This window comes from Orycteropus afer, unplaced genomic scaffold (assembly GCF_000298275.1).
Source record: "Orycteropus afer afer isolate SDZICR_OR568_19922 unplaced genomic scaffold, OryAfe1.0 scaffold00420, whole genome shotgun sequence".
In the NCBI taxonomy this organism is placed as follows: Eukaryota; Metazoa; Chordata; class Mammalia; order Tubulidentata; family Orycteropodidae; genus Orycteropus; species Orycteropus afer.
In genome coordinates, this window is record NW_006922007.1 from 796,857 (window position 1) to 820,647 (window position 23,791).

The following is a 23,791-nucleotide window of genomic DNA, read 5'->3' on the forward strand; positions in this document are numbered from 1 at the left end:
AATGTTCTGGTCAGCAGTCAGATGCCTTAGGCACTACGCCACCAGAGGCCCCTACTTACTTGCTCCCAGGAACCAAGGCCCAGCACAGGGCTTGCCAGGAGAGGCGGCCCGTCTACCCCGCCTGTGTTAGGCAAGGCCCAGAGCTTGGTCCCACACCTCCCAGGCTTTTATACGCCTCCCTTCAAGTCACGTCTTAGGCCCTCCCAGCCTAACCTCTTCACCGTCTAGGGCAGGTTTTCAAGGATGGTAAAATGCAAACAGGTCTGCGGTCCCTACCTGAGGCCGCAGCGCCAGCATCTCACAATGGGGTGGGTAGGGCAGGCTTTCTGCCTACCAGAGTCATACCCCGCTACGCCACGTCCTTCCCCACATCATCTCTCCTTTCCTGTATCTCAGCCGACGGCTGGAGATGACAGAGCTGAATCCCACAGAGGGAGGGAGAGAAGAGCCGCTGGCGGAGGGAGGGCATGCATTGAAGAGTGACCCCAGCAGGCACAAAGGGAGGGGGACGCAGAGTGCAACTTAAAGGTCAGGCCAGACTCACCAGAGGGAATGATATTAACTCTTCTGAATTCATAGAACTCAGCTCCTTCTTGGAGACAGGGAAACTTGGAGGCAGGAAATACCGTAAACAATTCCTAAGCAAGGAAGGAGGCAGGGTCAGGAATTGAGAATGTCACGGAGGCAAATGGAGAGCCACTGCTGGCCACGGGCAGGCTGGTACACCCACCGGAGGATCTGGACGAGCAGGTCGATGGTCTCGTGGTTGGTGCTGGGGGCAGTGGTGTCTGGCTCAATGCGGATGCAGTCAGAAGTGGAGGGCTCTGCCGTGGCTAGCGCCTGTGGGATCACTGCCACCACCTCCTCCTCCTCCCCGCCCTCCTGCTGCGTGTCAGGGCTCTGATACTCCGGTGAAGGGGGCTTCATGAGCCGCACGTCCTCGCTGCCTTTCTCTACCCTGTGGAGGACACAGAGCGTATGAGTCACGTGTGTCCCCAGGCTCCAGGAGGAGTTGCCTGCAGGGGACCGGGAGACCCTCTGCTGGGAACCACCCCTCCTTCCCCTACCCCCACCCCTTTCTGTCACACTGCCTCCCAGAAGGGTGCGTTACCAGCGGTCCCTGGGCGTCGTGTCTGTGGGCACGTAGTCAAACTTCACCTTCCATCGCACCACATGCTTGCCTACCTCCACAGCTGTGACACGGCCCGTGTACCACTCCCTGTTCACACGGACCTCCACATGCAGCCCTTTATCTGCGGATGGGCACAGGGTGTGAGTCAGAAAACTAGACTAAAACCCTACTCAACTGGGGCTACCTTGAGAAAGGCAGCCCAAGGGTCCGGAGGAGCAAGAACCCCTCAACACCTGCCCCTTCTACGCTAGAGATAAGAAGCCCAGCCACCTGGGACTCCGCCGCCATCTGTCACGGTGGGACAACAAGCAGTGGCTAAGTGACTGCCACGGGCAAAGGCTAAAGAGTTGGTGCTAGAAATAAACACCATCTTGAGAACTGGGCACTATCTTGAAAATTCATCTCAGGGTTAAGACGTGGAACCACTGCTGCACAAGATCCAGACCCCGAAAAACCCCAGAAGCTTTATGACAAAGCTGCTGTTTGCCGAGGGCTCCACTTCCCACTTCCACCACAGGCTGCCGGGCATCTCCCTCAGCTCACCTTTCTGAGCCCTCTTAAGGTCGGCTGAGTCTTCTTCCCCACCACTATCTGAGAGCTGCAAGGAGAAGAGAGTGTCAGGGGCATCCCCGGTTCCCTGCAACAGGCTCAGCCATCTGGACCATGTCTTCTTATGCTGCAATTTAAACGCCCACAGCTCGCTGAGAGCCATTCTCTAGAATCACCACCGTAGGCACTGACCCTTCTCAAACTAGACAACAGGCAGGAGCCAGAATGGCATGAGGAAGGGAACTTCGTCAAGACCCCCAATCCATCCACGGGACTTCTGCCACAGCCTGAACTAGCCACCCACAGAGCCCTGCCGTAGAGCCAGAGGCGAGTCCCACTCCAGTTCCCGCTTGACGCCATGTTTCTAGTCGTCTCTATGACTGAGAGTCCTTCAGACAGATAAACTAGGCTTCCCGAAGGCTCACGTCACAGAACACAAACACGGGCTGATTCGGCCTCCAGGCGGAGGGTGGAGATCACGGGGAGGGAGACTCTGAAGAACCTCACCCCGACCACCGACCTCATTCAAGTCCTTCTTTTCCTCCTTCACGGTCAACTTGCCCCGCTTGGACCGCTCCTTCCTCCTCTCAGCTTCTTCCTCCGTCTCCTCCTCATCAGAGACCCCAAAACTGCGCTTGCGGCCAGTGGTAGCCTGGAGCAAGGGGAGGGTAGGAACGTGAGGGGCCCTGTTCAGAGAGGGGCTCGTACTCCCCTCCCCGACATTGCTCAGTACACAAGCTACCTCCTGGCCTCTGTGCACATGGGGACCTTTGCTTAAAGGCGCAGGTTCAGGAAGACTCTAAACTGTCACAGGGGAAGCCTCTTGATCCCCATTCCCCTTAGCCCACCTGGCCAGCCAGCTATGACCTCTGAAACACGCCAGCCACTGCTGTAGCTCACCAAGGCCATCACCAGTGGGGTGACTCAAGTTTGCAGCAGATCCCAACTCAGAGGGAGCAGTGGAGGCTGCCTGGATGGGGAACCACGTTCTAGCCAGAGATCAACTTGTTCCAGGGCCTCTGACCCAGTCCCTGCAGCCATGGAGGCTCCCTTTCTTTAAGGGCTGCAGGGGAAGTTCTAGAAGGGGCGATCTCCATGGCTCCCAAGTACTGCTCTGAAATCACAGCATTCCATGCCCACACCACTGGGCAGCAACTGGGCTGCAGGGGAAAGCTTCTCACCAGGCAGAGTTTACTGGGCGGTTCTGGCTTCTTGACCACTGGAGTCTTAATGGCTCTGGGGACAGGGATCTCCTGAGGGATCCTGGAGTTCGGCGGCAGAGACAGTGGTGGTGGCTGCACTGGAGGAGCAGGCGGGGGCACAGCCTTGATTGGAACATGAACAGGCTTTCGGGGGGCCTTGGGGGGCTGCAGCAGCCTGGATGTACTAGCCTCCTCCTGGGCTGCCATGGCAGGCAGCTTGGGGGTGTTGCTGACAACAGGTGCCTTCCGCAGCTGGCTGGTTGGCCTCAGAGCTGGTGGAGGGGGTCTGCTCGGGGCATTCTTGATCACAGCAGGCAAAGGGGGTGACCGAGGACGCTGAGGTCTACGTACAGGTTCCTAAAAAAGGCCCAGGGACAGTGAGGACACTGATGCTAGCGTGAGACACCTGTGGGAATGTCCTCTGGCCCCAGGGACTTACTTCAGGGGCCGGTCTGGTGGTCACTTCCAAAGGTAATTTCTTCAGGTCAGCTTGGGAACGGATGGGTGTGGTTTTCTGCAGGGCACACAAGATGATGAAGTTGTTTGCATTATCTTAGCACATTCAAGTAAAAACTCTTTGGTATGCCCAATGTGTCTGGGATTGTGGGCAAACAAAAATATGGCCACAACCCTACTCTGATATGCCTCCTGTTCTCACTAGGGAGACAAACAACGCACACACATTGTTGTTGTTGTTGTTAGGTGCTGTTGAACTGGCTCCAACTGACAGTGACCCTGTGTACAACAGAACCAAACACTGCTCGTCCTGCCCCAGCCTCACAATCCTGCCATCAGCAAATTACAGGATACCGTATCAGGTTATGTGCTGGAAACAACTCGATGACAATGGGTTTTGGGTTTACGTGATTAATCCAGCAATTGAAAGAATGGGAAAAAGTGTCAATGAACTCAATTCCTAGAAAAGAAGGGGCCAAAAGAGGTGGGAAAACCTTCTGGGGGGAGACAACTTGGTAAGGCCACAAAGAACAAGCAGGATTTGGCAGGTAGGGAGGCACATGTAAAATGTCTGGGGTTAGGGGGAGACTGTAGATACCAAAGCCAGAAAATATAATAAAGAGTGGAGGCCACAAACAAATTTTAAAAACTGACAAATTGAGAGAAAAAAATAAACACTTTAACAGAAACGTAAGTGAACAAGGAATTCTAAAAGAAACATTACTGGACACATAAAAAATGCCTCATCTTAAAAATATGAAAGAAATTCAAATTTTAAAATGTGTATCTTTGTCTACCAAACTGGCAAAAAGGTTAAAAAATTATACTGTCATATGCTGCTGATAAAAAGTGTGAATTAATGCATCTTTTGGAAGGTAATTTGGGTATGTATAAGAAGCCACAGAATGTGGCAAAAGCTTTTACTCTTTCAATTTCACTTCTAGAAAATTATCCCAAGACAATGAATATGTACAAAGAAACACACACGTATAGTATGATCTCCATATTTGTATTTAAAAATATACGTATTTATATGTATATGGGCGTCAAGAAAAAGTTAAAGGATATGCAGCAAAGCCTGAATGGTAGTTACCGCTAAGGAGGTGGGATTTTTATTTTCTGGAGTCTTAAAACATTCTAAATGCATCAGACCACTTGGTAATATGTAAGCAAAATCATTTGCTTTGTAAAGAGAACAAGCAAGCTGTACTCAGCAACCAGTGTGCCCTGATCTGGATGGGGGTCGGGAGGCTTGGCAAGCACACGGAGGTGAACGGTGGGTAAACCTGAGGGAACAGGGGAGCCACGGCAGGTTCCTGCACTGGGAAGACCCTGACGCAGGCTGGCTCTGACCAGCGCCCACACTCACACACCTGAAGGGCCTCCAGCTTCTCCTGCTGCTGGCGAATCTTCTCCGTTAGCTGCTTCTGTTTCTCTTCCTGTGTCTTCAGGTCCTTTCTCAATGTCCCCAGGGGCACCTTCTGCTTCTGTTCAGAAGCCTCACACCTACAGACAGAAGGTTCTAAGGAGGCCGGTAGGGGCAGGGACCTCCATCCGCAGCCAGCGCCTGCTGTCCCCCGCAAGAGCAACCACTGCAGAGTTGCCAACTGCATGGGATTGCTATTCACTGGAGGACACCCACTTACCCAGCTATGCGGATTTCTTGGGCACCTACTAGCCTACCAAGTGCAGCAAAACTGAGATGTAAGGATGCAGGCAATGTCCTTAAGAGTACAGTGAGAACCACTTCATTTACTCAAAGAGCATACACCCAGGGAGAACCCAAAGAGAGGAAAGTGCCCGCCATCCCCGTTAGAGAAAGCACTCACTGGTCCTGCTCAGGATCAGGGTTCATGGAGCAAACCCAGGTGTCAGGATAATCTTTTTCCACAGAACTCAGCTGGAAGGGGAGGGTCCGCCACTTCAGACACAAATCTATGACACAGAGATCACCCCCACAAGCGTCAGCCATGTCCCTCGAGAACATCTGCCATGCAGGCTCCTCACAGCCAAGCCCACGGCCAAGATGTCCCAGATTTTGTATGCAAAGAGCTTCACTCAGGCTCCGACTCTGCTCATCCTTACAGAACAGCAATTCTCAGGGACAGTGATGCCCACGGGGAGCGGAAGCTGTCAGTGGGCCCTCTGATTTCCAGCCCCTCATTCCCCAGCAGGATCCACAGACGTGGCACCAAAGCCAGCAAGGCCTGGCTGACTAGATGACCTTCTGCCTCACTCCGGAGGGACAGGCAGAGCCCAAACACTGACCTCAAAGGTCTACCTCCCAATGGCTCCTAGTCCCGGTGGGACCGAGAGTCCGTGAATGTCAGTCCCTGTCAGGAAGCAGCATGAGGATGGAGGCAGGCAGGAGGCGGCTGCCGACCATCCCGACTCACCGCATTGGATGGTGGTGGGGATTTCCATAGCTCTCCGACGCTTGTAACGCAGCTCACTGGATGGGGGGTGGTTCCAGTTGGCAGAGAGGTAGCCAAACTCATCCCAGAACTTGATGATTCCCCGCTGGGCTGTAAAACACATCCCCACACATCAAGGTCGGAGCCAGCCTCTCCTGCTTCCTAAATTCAGCCTCAGGCACAGTGTCTTAAGGCCGGAAGTGACAAGTACGGGCAGAGGCCCAGCCACGCAGCCCCATTACCAATGCCAACGTCCTTCCAGTACTGTGCCAGGTGCTCCCCCATCGCCCTCAGCAGGTGGCGGTATTCCTTGGCATCAGCGAAGTCCTGCTTGTTGTGTGTAGGCTCCAGGACCAGGTAGGGCACATCCACGACCCCAACAACACCGCCACACGCCCTGCAGGGAGGTGCAGGATACACCAGTATCACCCATCGGGCCAAAACCCTCCTACCACCCACCTTGGGCTGCAAGCTCTCCTTGGACAGTACTCACATGCCTCCTTCAAGTTGTGGGCCCACTTTCTCATACATCTTGATCAAGCGGCTACAGTTATAGATAAACATGCCATCTAAGTCCCGGTGTTCAATATTGACCCCAAAAATGAAATTCAATTCCTTAGGTTCTTTAAGGGCTCTGAAAAGACAAAAGATACATTCAAGCAAATCTTTCTATTAGCACACAAACCACGGTGTTTGGAAGTGTTCGGTTAAAAGTGTTTTGCAACTCCATTCAATGGGTAACCTACCTTACATTTTGGGCTGCTCCTGCAGGCTTGAAGCATCCCTAATTAAAAGCTCACTACCTTTTAATGATTTAAGCATGAATGGGTTACTGTGCAGCTACTATGAGTCTTTGCAAAGGTAGTTACAGTGGTGCAATAAACACAGGATCCCTTTCCTATCTTCCCCAAACTCCACTAACGTAACAGTAAATTAATTTTTAAAAAAGGCAAAAATTCACAAGAACAATGAAATGTGAGAGAGCAGACACCATACAGGATTAATGTCAATAAAATCTTGGAAGCTAGAAGCAGGTGGAGAGCAGTGGACTGACTCAGACGCTGGGACAGTAACCCTCCACCGAGGCATGGGGGCAACTAGCAGCAGCCAAGCAATTCAAGCCGCAGACCCCAGAGCGCTCCGGGCGGGATAATTTAACGGCACAGAAACATGGCCAGTCCAGGGGGAAGAGGCTCCAAAATTCAATCTATAGCATTAGTGCAAATGTGTAACGGGGCAGGAGGGATGAGGCATAGGAGTTATCAGTATAATTATACATAGGAAATATGTAAAACATTAACAGTAGACAACACTAGGTGGTAGAATCACAGGGGAATTTAAATTTTAATTTCTTAAACATGCCGTTTTCCAAATTTTATACAATGAGCACTTTTATACATCCCTCTTAGAAAAAAACAAAGGCAAAGAAAAAATGAGACAGTCACTGGTGAGAAGGTTTTAAAGGATGTTCAACTGTAGGATGTTCAATTGCAGGTGGCGGCTGCCCTGCCCTTTCCCAGCCCAGGAGAGAACTAAGAAGTGTGCCACCTCTCCTGCAGGAAGCATCTGACAGGCATCTGAGATCCAACACCAACGGCTTTTTCCTAGCAGTCTGTGACAGAACGACAACCTGGGGGTGGGATTCTCACCCTCTTTAAGTTGTCACTGTTAGGAGTGAGTACACAAGTGCACAACTCTACCCAGCCCGGCACTCACCGCTGCTTGGCTTCCTTGATCCGCTTCTTGACGTCGGCCTCTCTGCGCAAAGTGATGGCCGTGTTCTGGACCTGACGCAACATCACCTGCAAAAGGGCATCGACGCCGAGTGAGGGTGGAGCAACTTCCAACCGAGGCAGGTAACATACCAACATTCCCATCTAAAACGTCTCGCTTTAACTCACTTGAGTGCAAAATCAACAGCTGGAAGTGGAATTCTTTCTACAGAAAATGGCCACCTCTGGGACTGACTCACAGCTGTGCTTCACTTGACTAGGCCCACTGATGTGACAAAGGAAACAAGACTAGGACGAGTGTGCCGGACAGGTAGGGGCTGAATCCAGCTCTGACCTCACTACTGTGGGTGACCTGGGGCATGAACCCTCGATGCCTCCATTTCTCTAGCTATAGACTGGGCTCATAATGCTACCTACCTCACATGGCTGTTGAGGTGATGAAACAATTAGCCAAGATTCTGGCAAACAGTGTGCTCAAAGAACCCAAGTAATTATGTAAGCATCTTATCCCATTTCTCAGCTTTACAACAGGGCATGACTGGTCTGGGGAATGCTGGCGGACTCAAGTACAGCCACATGGGTCTGGGGTCTTACCCTGGAGTCCCGTGTGAGGTCTCCACCCAGGCGGAGTTCTAAAGTCCGAGCTTTGCTCTCGGCCTCCCTCGCCTTCTCCTCAGCTGAAAGCCAGAAGAAACCATGATAAGCAATCAAAGGTGCCAAACTGCCTGGTACTCCTCGGGGCAGGCCTGGGGAAGCCTCTGGCTGACTAGCCCACCTTCAGAGGCAAGGACAGCCTTGTTCCGGGGAAGCTGGGAGAGTAATGGTAATCAATGGTGAGAGGAACCTCCAAGTCTGGAGTGCAAAGTCCATGCAAAGAAAACCTGGCTTCCAAAAATCTCTCTCAAGGGGGTCTCAAGGAAAGCCGGCACCATCTATACTTGAGAAACCATAACGAGTCACAAAACACCCAAGGCAAGCCCTCACCAAGACCTGGAGGCCAAAGAAGTCCTCAGCCAATCACTCTCCGGCAAGCAGCCTGAAGAAGCCCAGGTCAGAACCAGAGGCGTGAGATTCTGCCCTCAAGTCAGTCGAGAAAACCAACTTCACAAGGATATGGACCAGTGAAGAACATGGGACTCTTCACTCTGGGGAGGCCAAGGAGTTGCTCCCAAAACCAAAAACAACCCAAACTCACTGCCATCAAGTCAATTCTGACTCACAGCATCCCCCTTTGGGTTTCTGAGGCAGTAAATGTTTATGGAAGTAGACTGCCCCATCTTCCTTCCAAAGAGCAGCTGGTGGGTTTGAACCACCAACTTTTTGGTTGGCAGTCAAATTTACCTTCGGAGTTGCTTTAGTTTTAAGAAAATCTCTATAAATGGTTTAAGGAGGGAAAAGTAATCTGAGGAGAAAGCGCTGAGGTGACTGGCATGGAGTTGGGGCCCAGGGACACAGGAGGAATGGACCATTCAGGAGAACAGTCTTGTCCCTGGGAGCTGGACGGAGCCTTTTCCTGGACCCTTGCTTTAGCTCTGGGTCCCCCAGGAGACCCCAGCCAGCCCTTCCCCTGCACCAGAGGCCACATTACCAATCCGCGCCACGTGCTCCGCTTTCTTCACCTCCTGCTCGGCGCGGGTCTTGAAGCGGCTTGACGTGTACTTGTACATCCTGATGGGTGGGAAAAGCAACCCTAGAGGACCCGGGCAGCAGCTGACAGGGCCGACAACGCAGGACCCTCAGGGAGCACCCCACCTGCCTGCTTCCTCCTGAGCTGTGCTGTCCCGGCCCCTCAGTTTTTGTTTTAACAAAAAGATTCCATTTCCAGTTCCATGTGTCACTTTCCTCCCGCTCTCGGGCTTTGGTAAGTGGTCTCATTGAGTGGGTATCACCAGTCATTAATCCCACAGCAGAAACAAATCTTGAGTATTAAGCCAGGGCCTGCACTTTCTTGCGTATTGACCTGACCAAAGGCCTCTTGGCTCTGAAGCCAAGAGGCTCAGATAGCTCACTGTGCCAGGCAGGCACGCTCCACGCCACAGAAGGCACCCAGCCCACGCCTCAGCCAGCTGATGCCAGAGCCACCTTCCCCCTTCCCCTGGACCCAGAAGTGATTCTGTAGGAAATCACAGTAAGCTTACAGCCCCAAGCACTAGCATTACCCCAACCTGTCACAGGCTCCATCCTCAATGCCGTCCTGGGCCCACAGAGCCAGCAGACTTACCGGGGCTTGTACAGGCAGCAGGAGAGCCTCTTAGTCTGCACTTTGTGCCCGTGAATGAAGATTCTCATCCGGGGATCAATATACAGCACAGCAGCATAGGCGCGGAACGAGCGCCGCTCTGGCTTCCTGGAAGTGGCAGGAACAGAGTGCTGTAACCCAGCTCTCAACAAGCCCAGATAGCCTCTCTGCAAGCGCTCCATCTGTCCATCCCACATCTCGGCTTCTCTTCCTCAGCATGGGCACCACCTCCAAGTCACCTCTGCTGGCCATCATGGTGCCCAGTACAGGTACTTCACAGACATGGGTAGTTACCGCACCGCTACGGCCGGGGTTCCTGGCCTGGCCCTACCACTACCCTGCTGTGGAGCCCTGGGCAATTCTTTCCTCCTTCCTAGGCCTTAGTTCCTTCTTCCATCAAAGCAAGGCGTTGGACCAGGGGATCCTAACTCTTCTTTTGGTTTGGCTGAGGTCTGCTGTCCTTCTAACTCGTCCCTCCTGCCTCTAAACTCCATCACCTCTAGTGCTGGCCCGGGAGAAATCCGGACAATGAGCTCTCCCCTGTATCCCTGAATTCCCCTCCTGAGCTTTTCCTAAGACCACCAACTCCAGTTCCAGGCCACCTTCCCTTCCCAGCTGCACTCACGTGCCCTCAGGAGAGGTCTCTGCCATCTGGATGTCTGTTGGATTGGACATTATGTCCAGCTCTGGCTCTCCATTATCCATGAGTTTGAGATTGAAGATGATCACCAGCGTTCCTAGGGAACAGGAACCCTCCTTTCATTCCACCCACGGCCCAGCCCCACACGACCATGACCCGGGAGCTCCTGGGCTCTAAGGGCTGCAGGCTCAAAAGCTGACTTACCACTGTCCCCAGGGATCTTCATAAACTGGGTCATTACGTCCTCCTCGTTACGGAAGGGGGAGTACTTGTAGATGAGTTCTGTCTCGATAGCAAACTTCTCTACATTGTCTGTGATAGGCTCCCGGGTTTGGGCATTCCAGGTGGGCAATGGGACAATCACCTGTGGAGTAATCACAGGTAGACACCTGGAGGAACGCTCCAGAATGGCATTCTCCCAAAACGAGCATCTACCTTGTTCCTCCTCCCGGGGGCTCCACGCTGCCCCAAAGTGAGGCCCAAGTGCTCAGTCTGGCAGTGCCGGAAGCTCTCCTCCTGCCCCTCGCCCTCCTGGCAAGCCTCGACTTCTGCTCCTGCCCGAGACGCAGCCAGTTCCTCTGGAGATAAGATGGTCTACAGCCTGCAATCTCTGCATGGCCAGTTCCCTCTCCGCAATGTCTCCGGCCATCTTGCTAAACTGGTCAAAGTCCTACTCTTAACACTAAAGGAAAACATACCTGAACTCAGCAATCCCTCTCCTCAGCTCAGTAATCCCACTCCACCCTGTAGAGAAATGTTCGGACATGTGCAGCAGCAAAACTGTAAGGGTGTATGTACACTGCAACTCAGCTGTGATGGCCCAAAGTGGAACTAACCCAAATAGCGACCACAGAGGGAATAAACTAGACAACAGCATATTTACACAACAGAATACTATGGAGTGATAAAAATGAATGAACTAACACCTACTAGCATCAACATGGATGACTCTCACAACCACAATGCTGCATGCAAGGAGCAAGATGAAAAAAAAAAAAGGTATGTATGAATCCATTTATTTAAAATTCGTAAGTAGGCAAAACTAAACTATCATATAAGGATACATACACAGGCGGTAGAATCGTAAAGATAAACAGTCAGGTGGTGGTTTCCTCAGGGGGGGATGAGAAATACAATTATTGACGCAGGGGACTTCTAATGTCAGCTTGTGATGTAAGATTTCTTTTAACCTGGATGGTGGCTCCGTGACTGTTCGCTTTATAGTTATTCTCTCAACGGTACATACATTTTCATACACACTCCCCTACGTATGAAAGGACTCTCGACTGAGTAGTTTTTAAAATCCTACTTTCTTCAAGGACCCTACCTCAGATGCTACTTCCCCTGTCTCCAGCAAGCTTCTCCCCCTTCCCTGGAAGCTGCAGTCCTGAGCCCCCAGATGGCAGACTGAGGGATCCCCTTTGCAGACTGGAGGCACCGCAGGGGTTCAAACCAGACAGCCCACCCTAGGACCCTGTATTGTAACAAGTTTTTGAGTGAGCCACCGTGACGGCTTCTGAGACCCTGCTGGTTTGAGAGCAGCTCTGTGCTGATAGTATGCAACCCCAGGGCTGGTGTGGACATTCCTCTCCAGCCAGAAATGATCTTATTTTGAAATCTTGGCTGAGTTCGCACCAGAGTACAATCCAAACCAGTGACCTTCTAGTACCAAGTAAGGAAAAAATTTCAACCTAGCTTTTTCACCAGGGAATTGAGTTCCACTTATGTTCTGTGAGCTTGTACCTCACTTAACACCTCCCTTTTTCCACAGCAGTCCCAGGTGACAAGGGCATCTCTTTAAAGCATGGTGGCTCACCTGCCACTGGCCCATCCTCTGGGCAGAACACTTCTCCCTTAGTTTCCATGTTGTCACACTCTCCTGGTTTCCCTCCTACTCTTCTGGCCACTCATCTCCTTGGCCGCTTTCTCCTTTCCAACCCTTAAACGTCGACGTGCCTGAGGTGCCAGGTCCCCATCGTCCTTTATACTCTTGGCGAGCTCATTCGCTACCAGGACTCCCAGAGCCCAGAAGTCCCCTTGAGCTCAATTCAGACATAACTCGACACGTCCAGAGCAGATTTCACACTCTTCCCCTCCACATCTGCCCTCTCCCTTTCTTCCTCGGATCCAAACAGCCCACTAGTCCCCCAACTGCCACAGTGTCACTTATGAGTCATCCATGGCCCCTTCTTCCCTTCATCCTTCACCAAATCTGTAGGTTTCATGTCCTAAAGAGATGATGGACTGTTCTTCTCTCCACCTCTATGAGCCCAGGCCAGGCTACACTTACACGTAGCAAGGCCTCTCAACGGTCCATTCCAACTCTCCACCTCCAATATTTCTAATCTAATCACCACATAATTACCAAACTGCTCTTTCCAAAAGAAGACCTTAAATTCCGTTCCATGGCTGCCTCCTACTGCTCCTTCGATAAAGTCCCAGACACTCAACCTAGCCCTAAGGTCAGGCCTGACAAGGCCCTTCCTGCTCTCTAGGTCCACCACCACCTACCTCCATGCCACCCAGGGGCCAAGTCCTCTCCCACACCCCTCACTTCACCCTTAGGGCCCTCGATCATGTTCTTTCTACTCACTAAACACCCTCTTCCTACCACTCTCAGCCTCTTCTCTTCAGCTCTGGCTTCCATTTCTCCAGCGTGAGGGGGTAAGAGTCTGAAGCTAGGCAGGCCACAGGTTCCACTGGTTCCCCCCACCAAGAGTGGCACAGACCCCATCAGAACTGGGCAGACATCTGCACCACCAGAGACAGCAAAGAGAGCCAGTTAAGTGTGTATTTAGCTTACACAGTGTATTCATTACCAAAAGCTTTTACAATCAGAATATTCTGAATTCGTTAGACCTTGCTTCCAACACAATAACAATCAGTGGCTGGGTCTGAGCAGCAGCCACTGCCAACATGAGGCCAAGTGTCAGCTGCCATTAAACAATCAGCGTACACTGTTGTTTTTCACACACTCACCTGCTTTACTACCTGCCTGGGCCCTGTAGCTGTCTGATTTGTAGCTTCTGATGGAGGCGGTTAGTGCAATGCATTTACTCAAAATGACAAAGTGCTCCCAGCACGTTCCACAGAATCGCTATCATATAGAAAAGATACTGCTGTTCTTCTTATTATTGTCGGCTGTGGTCTCCACCCACAGTCACAGAAGCCTAAAATCTTCCCCTGGTAAAACAGCTCCCCATGGTGACAACCCTGGAGCCTCAATTCAAGCTGCAAAACTAAATCCAACTCTTGGTTCCAGCCACCTGATAGTTTGGTTCTCAGAAACTGGCTGGCTATTCTTTGAAGCTCTCTGACATCTCACTTCTGCTTACAGTTATCACACCTGCCTAATTGGTTGACCAACTCATTCAACCAGCTACTTCCTGAAAGGCGGCATGTGCTCCAATCCCACAATTCCAAAGAGCTCAGCTTTGCAAACAACCTATGAACACAGCCTGGGCAGCCCCAGGAAACCTGGAGCGACGGCTCAAGCCATGAATGTGGGACCTACTTCATCAATGCCTTCCTCCTCATGAAAGGTGCGAGACAGGAAGAGGCAGGTCATGGTGTCTTCCTTCTTGGTGAAGAGGATAAAATCCTTCCCAATGCGCATTGAGCCCCTGAAAGGGAGACAGACAATAGTTTATTTTCTCAGGAATTCAAAAGCTCATCTGAAAAAGAACAAAAGCCACCTGCTGGACATGACTAGAAAATGCCTTTGCAGGACCCTCCTAAAGGTCTCCCTGAAGTCCCAGGGCCTTTAGAGGAGGTTCCACAGCCATATTCCTTCCCTGCTCAAGTGACACTCCCATCTCTTCTCCTCCAAAAAAACCAAACAAACAAACTCACTGCTGTCAAGTCAGATCGACTCATAGCGACCCCTCCTTATGTTTCAAAGGCAGTAACACTACGTAAGTAGATTGCCCAATCTTCCTTCCGAGGAGTGGCTCGTGGGTCTGAACTGCCAGCCTTCTGGTTAGCACTCAAATGCCTTAGGCACTACTCCACTGGCCTGCAATTCGTCAGCTTTTACCTACACCATTCGACACCACTTACCCACCTTCTGGGGTGTGATCACCATTGACCACCAGCCTCAGGTTAGTCTCACTCACAGCCTGTTGCCATAATACTAACATGTAACCCTGTGCACCGTGGGTTCATCCTAGCCACACAAGGGCAGGTGGATCCCCACCTGTGCAGCCATCAGATTTTACTCCAATAGTTGATACCTTCAACACCATCTTCCATGCTAACCACATCCAATTCTCAAATCTGTCCTTTCTTTGCTGACACACTCCCCTCTCATCCAGTCATCAAAGAGCAGCACCATCTAAGGACCAGCCTGTATCACATGTCCTCAAAACAGGAGGAACCCAAGATTCAGTCAAATACATACAAATAGAATTCTTGACCACATTTGAGCAGGGCTGTAATTAGCTTAGGAGCTCCGGTGGTGCAGTGCTTAAGCTTAAAAGGATGGTGGTTCAAACCCACCAGCTGCTCCACAGGAGAAAGACGTGGCAGTCCACATCCCTGAAGATTACAGCCTTGGAAACCCTATGGGCAGTCGTCTGTCGTATGGGGTTGCCGTGAGTCAGAACGGACTTGGTGGCACACGACAGCAGCAGCAGAATTGGCTCACATCCCGTAACTACAGCCATCTTCAGTCTCAGAACCATTTTTGCCACCTCAAGCTCATTATTTGCAACCAAATGACATGGTTTCTGGGAACTATACCTTGAGGCTGCCTTCCAGACAAAACTGTGACGGAACCAACTGCTTCTTTCTTGTTTGGCCAGGGTCAATCACCCAAGGAGCAAGCGAGGGCAGGCCTCTTCCCAGCAGCAGCAAACAGTGGCTGGAGGCTGCATGAAGTCCTACTGGGAGGACTGCCCATTCAACCAGGAAGCTGCTGGGTGCCTTTCCTCTAGGCAGCTTCTGGGGCTTTATGGCTATTATCTCATTAGTCCTCCAAATGCCCCAGGGAAACAGCAGAGGTGGGAAGCCATATTATCCTCTTCTATGTACAAACACAAACCTGACTGGTAAGCCAAGTACACAAATGAATGTCATGCCCCAATTTCACAAACGCCCAGGAAAACTCCCAGAACACTATCCAGAAATACCCAGAGGGGGCTGCCAAGCACTGTTTCTCCTCTTCTAGTCCTTCCCCTGACATTCACAGCCCTCCTCCTTCCTCTCAGAAGCTGACACACAGCAGCATGATGCAAAATGACCCTGCCTTCTAGCAAAGGTTTTTGCCCTAATTTGGCAAAAACTCTCAGTTTCTATCTGTCTTTGATGCTGACCTCAGGGCAAGAATAGCAAGAACTCAAAAATACCACCTTTCTGCTAGCTTCCCTGGTTTGCAGCCCTAATCTCACCACAAAGCACTGCCTCTTGGAAGCCCTTCCCCACTTTCTGAAATAGTTTCAAAAGAATTTACTGCCTACTCTGAACACTAGATGGCTCTACCTCTCAACAGGCCCTTTACAAAAACTTCAAAATATACCACCTCCCCAGTTTCTGTACCCTTGCCTTCCTGGCCTTCCAGGCCATTTCCACATCACTGTTCATGTGCTCCTGAAACTAACTCTGTAATGGAGAATGTCAGAGATCAGAACCCCATTTTTAGATGAGGAAACAGGTGAAATGGCATGCCCGAGGCCACAGAATGGAGAAAACCAGGGAGCCTATGATCTAAGTGGAAAGTAGTATCTCTTACATCACACTGACTCTATGAGACTTCAGTTAGTATGGACTTAGATTATCTGTGTCAAAATCACCTAGGGGAGCTGGGAAGAATACACATTCCTAGGTCCCACCCCGGGCTCACAGAACCAGGCTTGGACTCAGCTATGGGAACATGAGAGGAGGAGAAAGCAAATTAGAAGCCAGAAACTGTGCTGGGGGCTTAATCCTTAACCTGTTCAGTATCTGTTATTACCCACAAACTTACAAAGGAAGAAGCTAAGGTTTGGAGAGTAAGATGTCATTAAGTGGCTGATGTGGGATTGGCATCTTAGTTTGTCTGACTCAAGTGGAATGGCCAGCCAACTTGGGCTCTGAAGTCTGAAGAACTGGTTCAGGTATGAGGCTCTATATGTGTGCACTTCTTCACATGAATTTCACTCCTATAAACCTGTTTCTTCATTTGGAAATAGGAATAATAGCACTTACCCCTCAGAGCTCTGGTGGCGTAGTGCCTAAGGCACTTGACTGCTAACTGGAAGGCTGGCAGTTCAAACCCACCAGCCACTCCTCAGAAGGCAGGTTGGGCAATCCACTTCCATAGAGATACCATCTCAGAAACCCAAGGAGGGGTCGCTATGAGTCAAATCGACTAGACAGCAATGAGTTTGGGGTTTTTTTTACCCCTCAGAGGGCAATTTGTTATCATTGTTAGCGGCTATCAAGCTGGCCCTGAGGCCTGGTGATCCCATGCACAACAGAAGTAAACAATCAACTGTAGACTAACAGTTGTTATCCACAGGGTTGTCACTGGCTAATTTTCCAGAGTAGGTCATCAGTTCTCCCTAATCTGCCTCCGGCTGGAAGCTCTGCTGAAACCCACTCAGCATCGCACCCACATGCAAGCCTCTACTGACAGACGTCTGGTGGCTGCAGGTGAGATACATAGGCAGGAACTGAACCTAGGTCTCACACATGGAAGGCAAGAATTCTGAACCACCGAGGTCCCCCAAAGGGCTTCTGCTGTTGTTGTCAGGTAACTACTGCACCACCAGGACTCCTTCCATAATGCTATAGGGAGGATTAAACAAGGTTATCCACGCCAAGCTTTTAGCACAGTGCCTGGCAGAGTGAGTTTTTATTAACGTCCATTTGGTTCCTGAACTGAGAGACAAACTGCAAGGTCCAGGTCCTGATTTCTTTGGACACACTCCCTCTTTTCCACATCCTCAAAGCCTTGTCAAGCACTCTGCACATGTGGTACAAGTGATGCTGCTGACTGACCAAACTACCACCATCTCTCAAAACACACCACCACGCTTCCCCAGCAAGACTGGAAACATGACTCCTAATTCCATTTCCACCAGCCCCAATTCCACTGCATCTGATTCCATCCAAAGGTATGTACAGCTGGAAGTGAGCATTTCAGAAATAGAAACCTTTCTCTTGGGGCTTCACTCAAAACCAGAACACCACATTCCAAACACTAAACAAGTGGGAACCAAGGGCTCAGAGAGAAGTCCCAAGGGATCTGAAGACATTAGGTAGGGCCCTGCTGCAGGGCCTTGCGCCGTGTCTGCCTAGAGAGACCACATCCTCAAGAAAGGAGGGCTTACAGCTCCCTCAGTCCGTGGACCCCCAGAGCCTGGCTTAAAGAGGAACCAACACGAGACAGGTACTTAGGGAGCACTGCTATGTAGCACTGCTGTGCACCTCCTCATCATCCCAGAGACCTTCCAACCCCACAAAGAACCACCAGCATCTTCAACCACTTGGTGAAAAGAAGGATTTCCACCATGAGGAGCAGCATAATTCTGGAGGTCAGTGCCAAGAGAAACCTGTAACCCCTCCCTCCCAACTGGTTTTAGACATCATACTTTGAAATATGTATAGGAAACCCTGTTGGATAACAGGTGGTAATGCCAGCCCGAAACAGTAACTCCTCCTTGACCTTTCCTCCTCTTCCAGAGTCACGGAGGAAGACAAGGAAGGGGTATTTTTCACCTGAGAGAAGGAAAGCATTGCTTCATTTCGTTTTCAGTCTTATGACAGGCTTCTGGTATACCTACGATTTTAACCCATTCCCGTACTGCCCAATCTGGGTGGACTCAGGAGTTCGTTTGGCCGATTTCCCAAACTGGATCACACTGGCAGCATCACCTGAAGTGGCAGACACAAGAGAAAAGGTTTGCATTTCTTTCCTGGGCTCTTCAGATTTACACTCTCGCTTTAAGTCCAAACAAGGCTGTCTCTATTGAAAACCTCTCTCCAAGGAATTTCACCACCACAAGGCAAATGGAGGTAACCCTTGCCTGGCCTGTCAATATCCCTATCACTGTGTCCTGTGATTCTGCTACCAGATTATAGTCATAAGGATGGAGAAGGCCTCCATAGTGCCAGCTCCAAAATGTTGTGCAAGCTGTAAATACAACGCCAAGAGACAAGTAATCTGACCGACTTCAGATAGCCATTCAGATCCTACCTCCTACACTAGGACAAGACCTGGCAAATGCACTAGTGGAATTAAGGCTGAATGTTGCAACAGACTTCTCTCTCTAGTTACAGCAGTGAAGCAACCAAAAAAAAACATATTTATACCATAGGATTGCAATAAGTATTTTTGTTAAAATGGTTCTATCCGCCCCCCAAAAGCATAACTATCTCATCACTTACTTGAATCCATTCCTGCTCCATCATCCAAAAAGCAAAGCATGAATCCTCCTTGGAGGTCCTCTCTCCTTTCTGTAAAAGAAGCCATTATTGGGTAGTACCAATCCAAAAGTGGATCAAAAAGGTGGTCCAAAAAGGCCATTTCAAATCTAGCTTCTCCTTTGAACAGTCCTGGCTAGTGTGAGTTAAACTTGAGGGCCCTTGAGCGTGGAGTTCCCCATCCTACAGTATTCTCTAGTTCGTGACAAATATTGGGAGACTTTCTAAGGAGAGCAGGGAACACTTGGTCCAGCAAGAATCCACACCCAACACCAATGAATATGGACATATTTCACACATACATCATCCTTCACCTCTATCCATGGCCTCTGCCATGAACCTATAAAGCCACTCAAGTACTTGAATTACTGTATGCTATCCCATGGGAGCTCTGGTAGCATAGTGGCTAAGTCACTTGCCTGCTAACCAGACGGCTGGCGGTTCAAACCCACCAGCCACTCCTCGGAAGGAAGGTTGGGCAATCCTACTTCCGTAGTGATACTGCCTCGGAAACCCACAAGGAGGGGTCGCTATGAGTCGGGGCCGACTCGACGGCACATAACAACAACAACAACAACATACCAGGAGGGAGCTCTGGTAGCATAGTGGCTAAGGCACTTGGCTGCTAACCAGAAGGCTGGCGGTTCAAACCCACCAGCCACTCCTCGGAGGGTGGGGCAATCTACTTCCGTAGTGATACTGCCTCGGAAACCCAAGGAGGGGTCGCTCTGAGTCAGGTCCTACTCGACAGCACATAACAACAACAACAACAACGACAAGATACTTTACCAAAGGAGCTCTGGTGGCATAGTCTTTAAAAAGCATTCAGCTGCTAACCAAAAGGCAGGCAATTAGAACCCAACAGCCACTCCATAAGAGAACAATGAGGCAGTTTGCTTCAATAAAGATATATAGCCTTGGAAATCCTATGGGGCACTTCTACTCTGTCCTATAGGGTCACTGTAAGTGGGCATGGACTTGGCAACAGTAGGTTTTGTTTTCATACTTTACTGTCAGTGTTCAAACTCAAGTAAAACCTCCTTTACAAGTCTGGGGTAGCCTTCAAAGTGATCAAGCCAGACATGGTAAAAGCACAGCGATGGCAGCTGTAGCCACTCCTTGGAAGGAAGGTTGGGTAATCTACTTCCGTAGTGACACTGCCTCGGAAACCCAAGGAGGGGCTGCTATGAGTCGGATCCGACTCGATGGCAAATAACATCATCATCACCTGAAGTATAAATGTCTATGTCCGTATGTGATTATGCCCAGGCTAACCGGTTTTCTGGGCTACTTTTATTCATTGTCACATCCCCCTGCTTGCTATGGGTCCTTGAAATGGCTCTCCAACCCAGGAGTGAGACGACGACACAGATGTAGTGACAGCTGCCTGGTTCCCAGCTGGTCCTGCCTGATGGGAAGGGGGCACAGTCCTTTAACAATAAGATAGAGTGGCCATAGCAGGGCTCCTTGATTTACAGGAAGGGACCACAACAGATTGTGGTTGCCGTTCTGGTCAGTCTAAGAACCTCTTCTTTCAGCAGCTGTCTTCTATAGCACCATGTAGTCATACAAAGTAACCTGAGTCCATTCATGTCATGGACATTGGAGAAGATTCCCAAACAAGTTAGGGGGCTATACACCAGATGGTCTCCAAGGTACCCTCTGCCCAGTGATGAGGACTAGGTGGACAAAGCAGAAGTGTGCTAGCCTTGGAATCAGTACAGTATAGACATGAAGGGGAGAAGGTAGAGACAGAGGCAAGGGGACCCACCACTGCAGTCCCACACAAATCAAGCCAGGAACCACCGATACCATCATCCCCATTATACACGCTGTTCACAGTCCACGGCTTTGCACAGGGATAAAAGTCGCACTTGCACTAAAATGAAGGTGGTCTGTGTAAGGCACTGCAGGGAGAAGCTCAAGGCTGCTTTGGAGACTGCTCCCTAGTTGAGGATGTTTTTGAAATCCTACGAAGTGCAGTTCATCAACTCTGCAATTATCTGAACTGAGGAATTTCAGTTTGAAATGCTCTGCCCTCCCCTCAGGCTAAAAAGTCAAGTGAGTCCTGACATTCTTCTGTTAAATGGACTTGGTTAACATAATTTAAAACGCTATTTCAGAAGGGCCAGAAACCACAGCGATTTTTCAAATATTACTTGATTTTCAGAAGCTGAACTTTGCTCAAACATTAAGAAGTGATTCTTGAAAGTTTAAGGGCAAGGATCTTCCTGGAAGTACTATTAGTAGATACAAACATTTATAGTAGTGGCTCTTATCAGACTCTGGAGAATTTAAATGAGATATAGCAAGCTAAAGCAACTGCAAAAGGCATCAACGTTTCCTTCTAGAGGAAGCAAAGTGTCATATGGAGATTCAAACTGGCTCACATACAAAGCACAGTAAAAGCAGTAGCCTAAACCTAGCTGAGATCCATTTGATACATGCTACGGTCATGAAATGTGCATGATGGCTGCGCTGTTGTTGTTAGGTGTTGTCCAGTCAGTTCTGGCTCACAGTGAGCCTATGTACAACCGAATGAAATACTGACCAGTCCTGTACCACCCCTACAATCGTTGCCATGCCGGAGCCCACTGTTTCGGCCACTGTATCAATCCATCTCATTGAGGGTCTTCCCCTTCTCTGCTGACCTCCACTTTACCAAGCATGATACCCCTCTCCAAGGACGGATCCCTTCTGATAACACGACCAAAGTATGAGAGATGAAGTCTTGCCATCCTTGTGTCTAAGGAGCATTCCAGCTACACTTCTTCCAAGAGAGATTCATTCGTTCTTCTGGAAGTCCGTGGTACATTCAATATTCTTCACCAACACTGTAGTTCTGCTTCAGGAGCTGGAAACTGACTTGAGTCAAGAACATTTGAAAAACCAGCAAGGATCACTGGTATTCCTTGAACATTACCCAAGAAATTGCTGCTTATGTTAGGATAGGACTCACAGGTGTTTTCACACATGATCATCACTTTATGGTAGGTCTGGGATCCGTTTTCAGCTCAAGGACTTTATTTCAAAGCTTTTTCATGTGGGTTATGAGTAAGAGACCCATGGAAAGATATTTCTTCACCTGAGGGTGGGGGAATCTTTGTAGCCACACAGTGACTGACATCTTATAAAGAGACAGTAATGTCTAAGACCATGGTCACCACATAACCCCACCTCAGGGCCAAAAGAGATGGGCTAGCACAGCAGTAATTTCTTCAACTTTATAAACAGATGGTGGAGTGTCTTCATCTGGCTACTAATCACTCATTTGGTCAATGAATGTTTACTGAGCCCATCCTGTGTGTCAGGTTCTGTGATGGACAGAGTGGACAATGTGATGCTGTCCTCGTGGAGCTTAGTCTAAGGAATCCAGAGTCAACTCCCACAGCAGACCAGGTACGATGTAAAAGACAGGAGGGTTGAAGATGGAAAGAGTAAAATGCAGTGTACACAAGAATCATCTGAAAAGCTTATTAACATACAGATTCCTTGGCTCTACTCCCCAAGTCAGACTGCAAAGGTCTGAGTGGGGAGCCCAAGAAGTTGCATTTTTAACAAGCTCACAGATGCTGCTACTGATCTACAGACTACTCAGCGAGAACAAGGCAGGACGTACAAGCAGATTTCCCTACTCAAACTTATCTTCCTAGATAGTCCACCAGTTAAGAGATTCAGTCCTGACACTTAATGTTTACTTTAATAGCCACCTGAATGCCATATGAAGCCTCCAAGGAAAGGATTTTGATGGAAGGGAATTCTATACTGAGGAGAGTGTAGGTAGCTGGAGGTCCAGTGCTGCCCACCTCCCAACATACATCCTGAAAGCAAGAAAGGGCGGGCAAAGTCAAAGAGCCTTCCCTGTGGTTATGCTTTAGATCATGGTACCAGCTACGCAAGCCTGTCAAAACCAGTTTGGAAGGCTGCACATCTAAACTTCCCCCAACTTGGCCAGGTGACTTCTCCAACTGAGTGTGACTTTACCCCAACTAATTCCCACTGGGGAGAAGCAAGGAAAAAAGAAAGAAATGGGAAAAGAGAAGAGCTGTATAATGGAGCTATTGGTCAAAAGTCAGAGGTGACAAAATAACAATGTCCTTAGCACATGCTGTAACCAAACAGCATCCAAGTTTTTCATCGCACTCTGCAAATATTTGAGCAATATTCATTTCAGTTACATTTCCTCTGACTAATTAGCCATTTATTTACTTACTAACCACTGCTTTGGTTTCACAAGAGATCTTTCTTCCAGAAGACAGAACTATCCCAGGAAGCTGAGACAATTAATAGAAAGAGTTCACAGTGAATAGTAAAACAAGTATATTATGGTTGGCCCCATCTAACAACAATGTTTTGTGTAAACAAACACCTCATAATACGTCGACCCACAAGTGCCTCAGAAGAAAGGTCTGGCAATCTACTTTTGAAGTATTGGTCACTGAAAATCCTATGGAGCACAGTTCTATATTGACACACATGGAAAAAACATTGAGAGGCTGGATCCTTTCTTCAGGTTTAAGGATAGTCTTTGAAAATAGGACTTCGTAATGACTTTAAAACTGCAACCAATGTTTGGGGAGATTTCCAAGATAAGTATCAATCTAGTTTCAGAATGAAAGACAGAAGAATATTTTTCCCCGTGTATTAACAAGAACTGTGATATTAAGATCTTACTAATTCATTGATTCTACTTGTAAAAAGAGATAGCTTTTCTAACTTTTGTTGAATGTGTAAAACAGAGCTAGAAAATGATAAAGTCAAAGAACCCTTAGCCAAGACTCTCGATGTAAATCCTCTTTCTCTAAAATGCTGTGGTGCTTAGTGCTTCTATTACATCATTTAATCTTTAACTGCCTTGACTGTTCCCTCAAGCTCTTGACTGTTCCCTCACTTGACTGTTCCCTCAGGGAGCTCTGGTAGCATAGTGGCTAAGACATTTGCCTGCTAACCAGACCGCTGGCAGTTCAAACCCACCAGCCACTCCTCGGAAGGAAGGTTGGGCAATCCTACTTCCGTAGTGATA

General features: G+C 49.4%; 1 protein-coding gene across 1 annotated transcript in view; it reads right to left on the reverse strand.

Annotated features, from left to right (window-relative positions):
• The window catches only part of MORC2 (MORC family CW-type zinc finger 2), a 43,794-nt gene that overhangs the window by 8,875 nt on the left and 11,128 nt on the right, over nt 1–23,791 (reverse strand). Inside the window, exons 4-24 of the mRNA XM_007953926.2 lie at nt 18,733–18,801; nt 18,129–18,219; nt 13,880–13,988; nt 10,570–10,729; nt 10,351–10,462; nt 9,708–9,833; nt 9,075–9,154; nt 8,081–8,163; nt 7,470–7,555; nt 6,247–6,387; nt 5,996–6,150; nt 5,736–5,864; nt 5,169–5,274; nt 4,713–4,845; nt 3,323–3,397; nt 2,863–3,240; nt 2,202–2,333; nt 1,676–1,730; nt 1,112–1,253; nt 731–958; nt 545–638 (exon numbers count right to left, since the gene is read on the reverse strand). Of these exons, the coding sequence (XP_007952117.1) occupies nt 545–638; nt 731–958; nt 1,112–1,253; nt 1,676–1,730; nt 2,202–2,333; nt 2,863–3,240; nt 3,323–3,397; nt 4,713–4,845; nt 5,169–5,274; nt 5,736–5,864; nt 5,996–6,150; nt 6,247–6,387; nt 7,470–7,555; nt 8,081–8,163; nt 9,075–9,154; nt 9,708–9,833; nt 10,351–10,462; nt 10,570–10,729; nt 13,880–13,988; nt 18,129–18,219; nt 18,733–18,801 (2,684 nt within the window). The remainder of the gene's footprint in view (nt 1–544; nt 639–730; nt 959–1,111; nt 1,254–1,675; nt 1,731–2,201; nt 2,334–2,862; nt 3,241–3,322; nt 3,398–4,712; nt 4,846–5,168; nt 5,275–5,735; nt 5,865–5,995; nt 6,151–6,246; nt 6,388–7,469; nt 7,556–8,080; nt 8,164–9,074; nt 9,155–9,707; nt 9,834–10,350; nt 10,463–10,569; nt 10,730–13,879; nt 13,989–18,128; nt 18,220–18,732; nt 18,802–23,791) is intronic.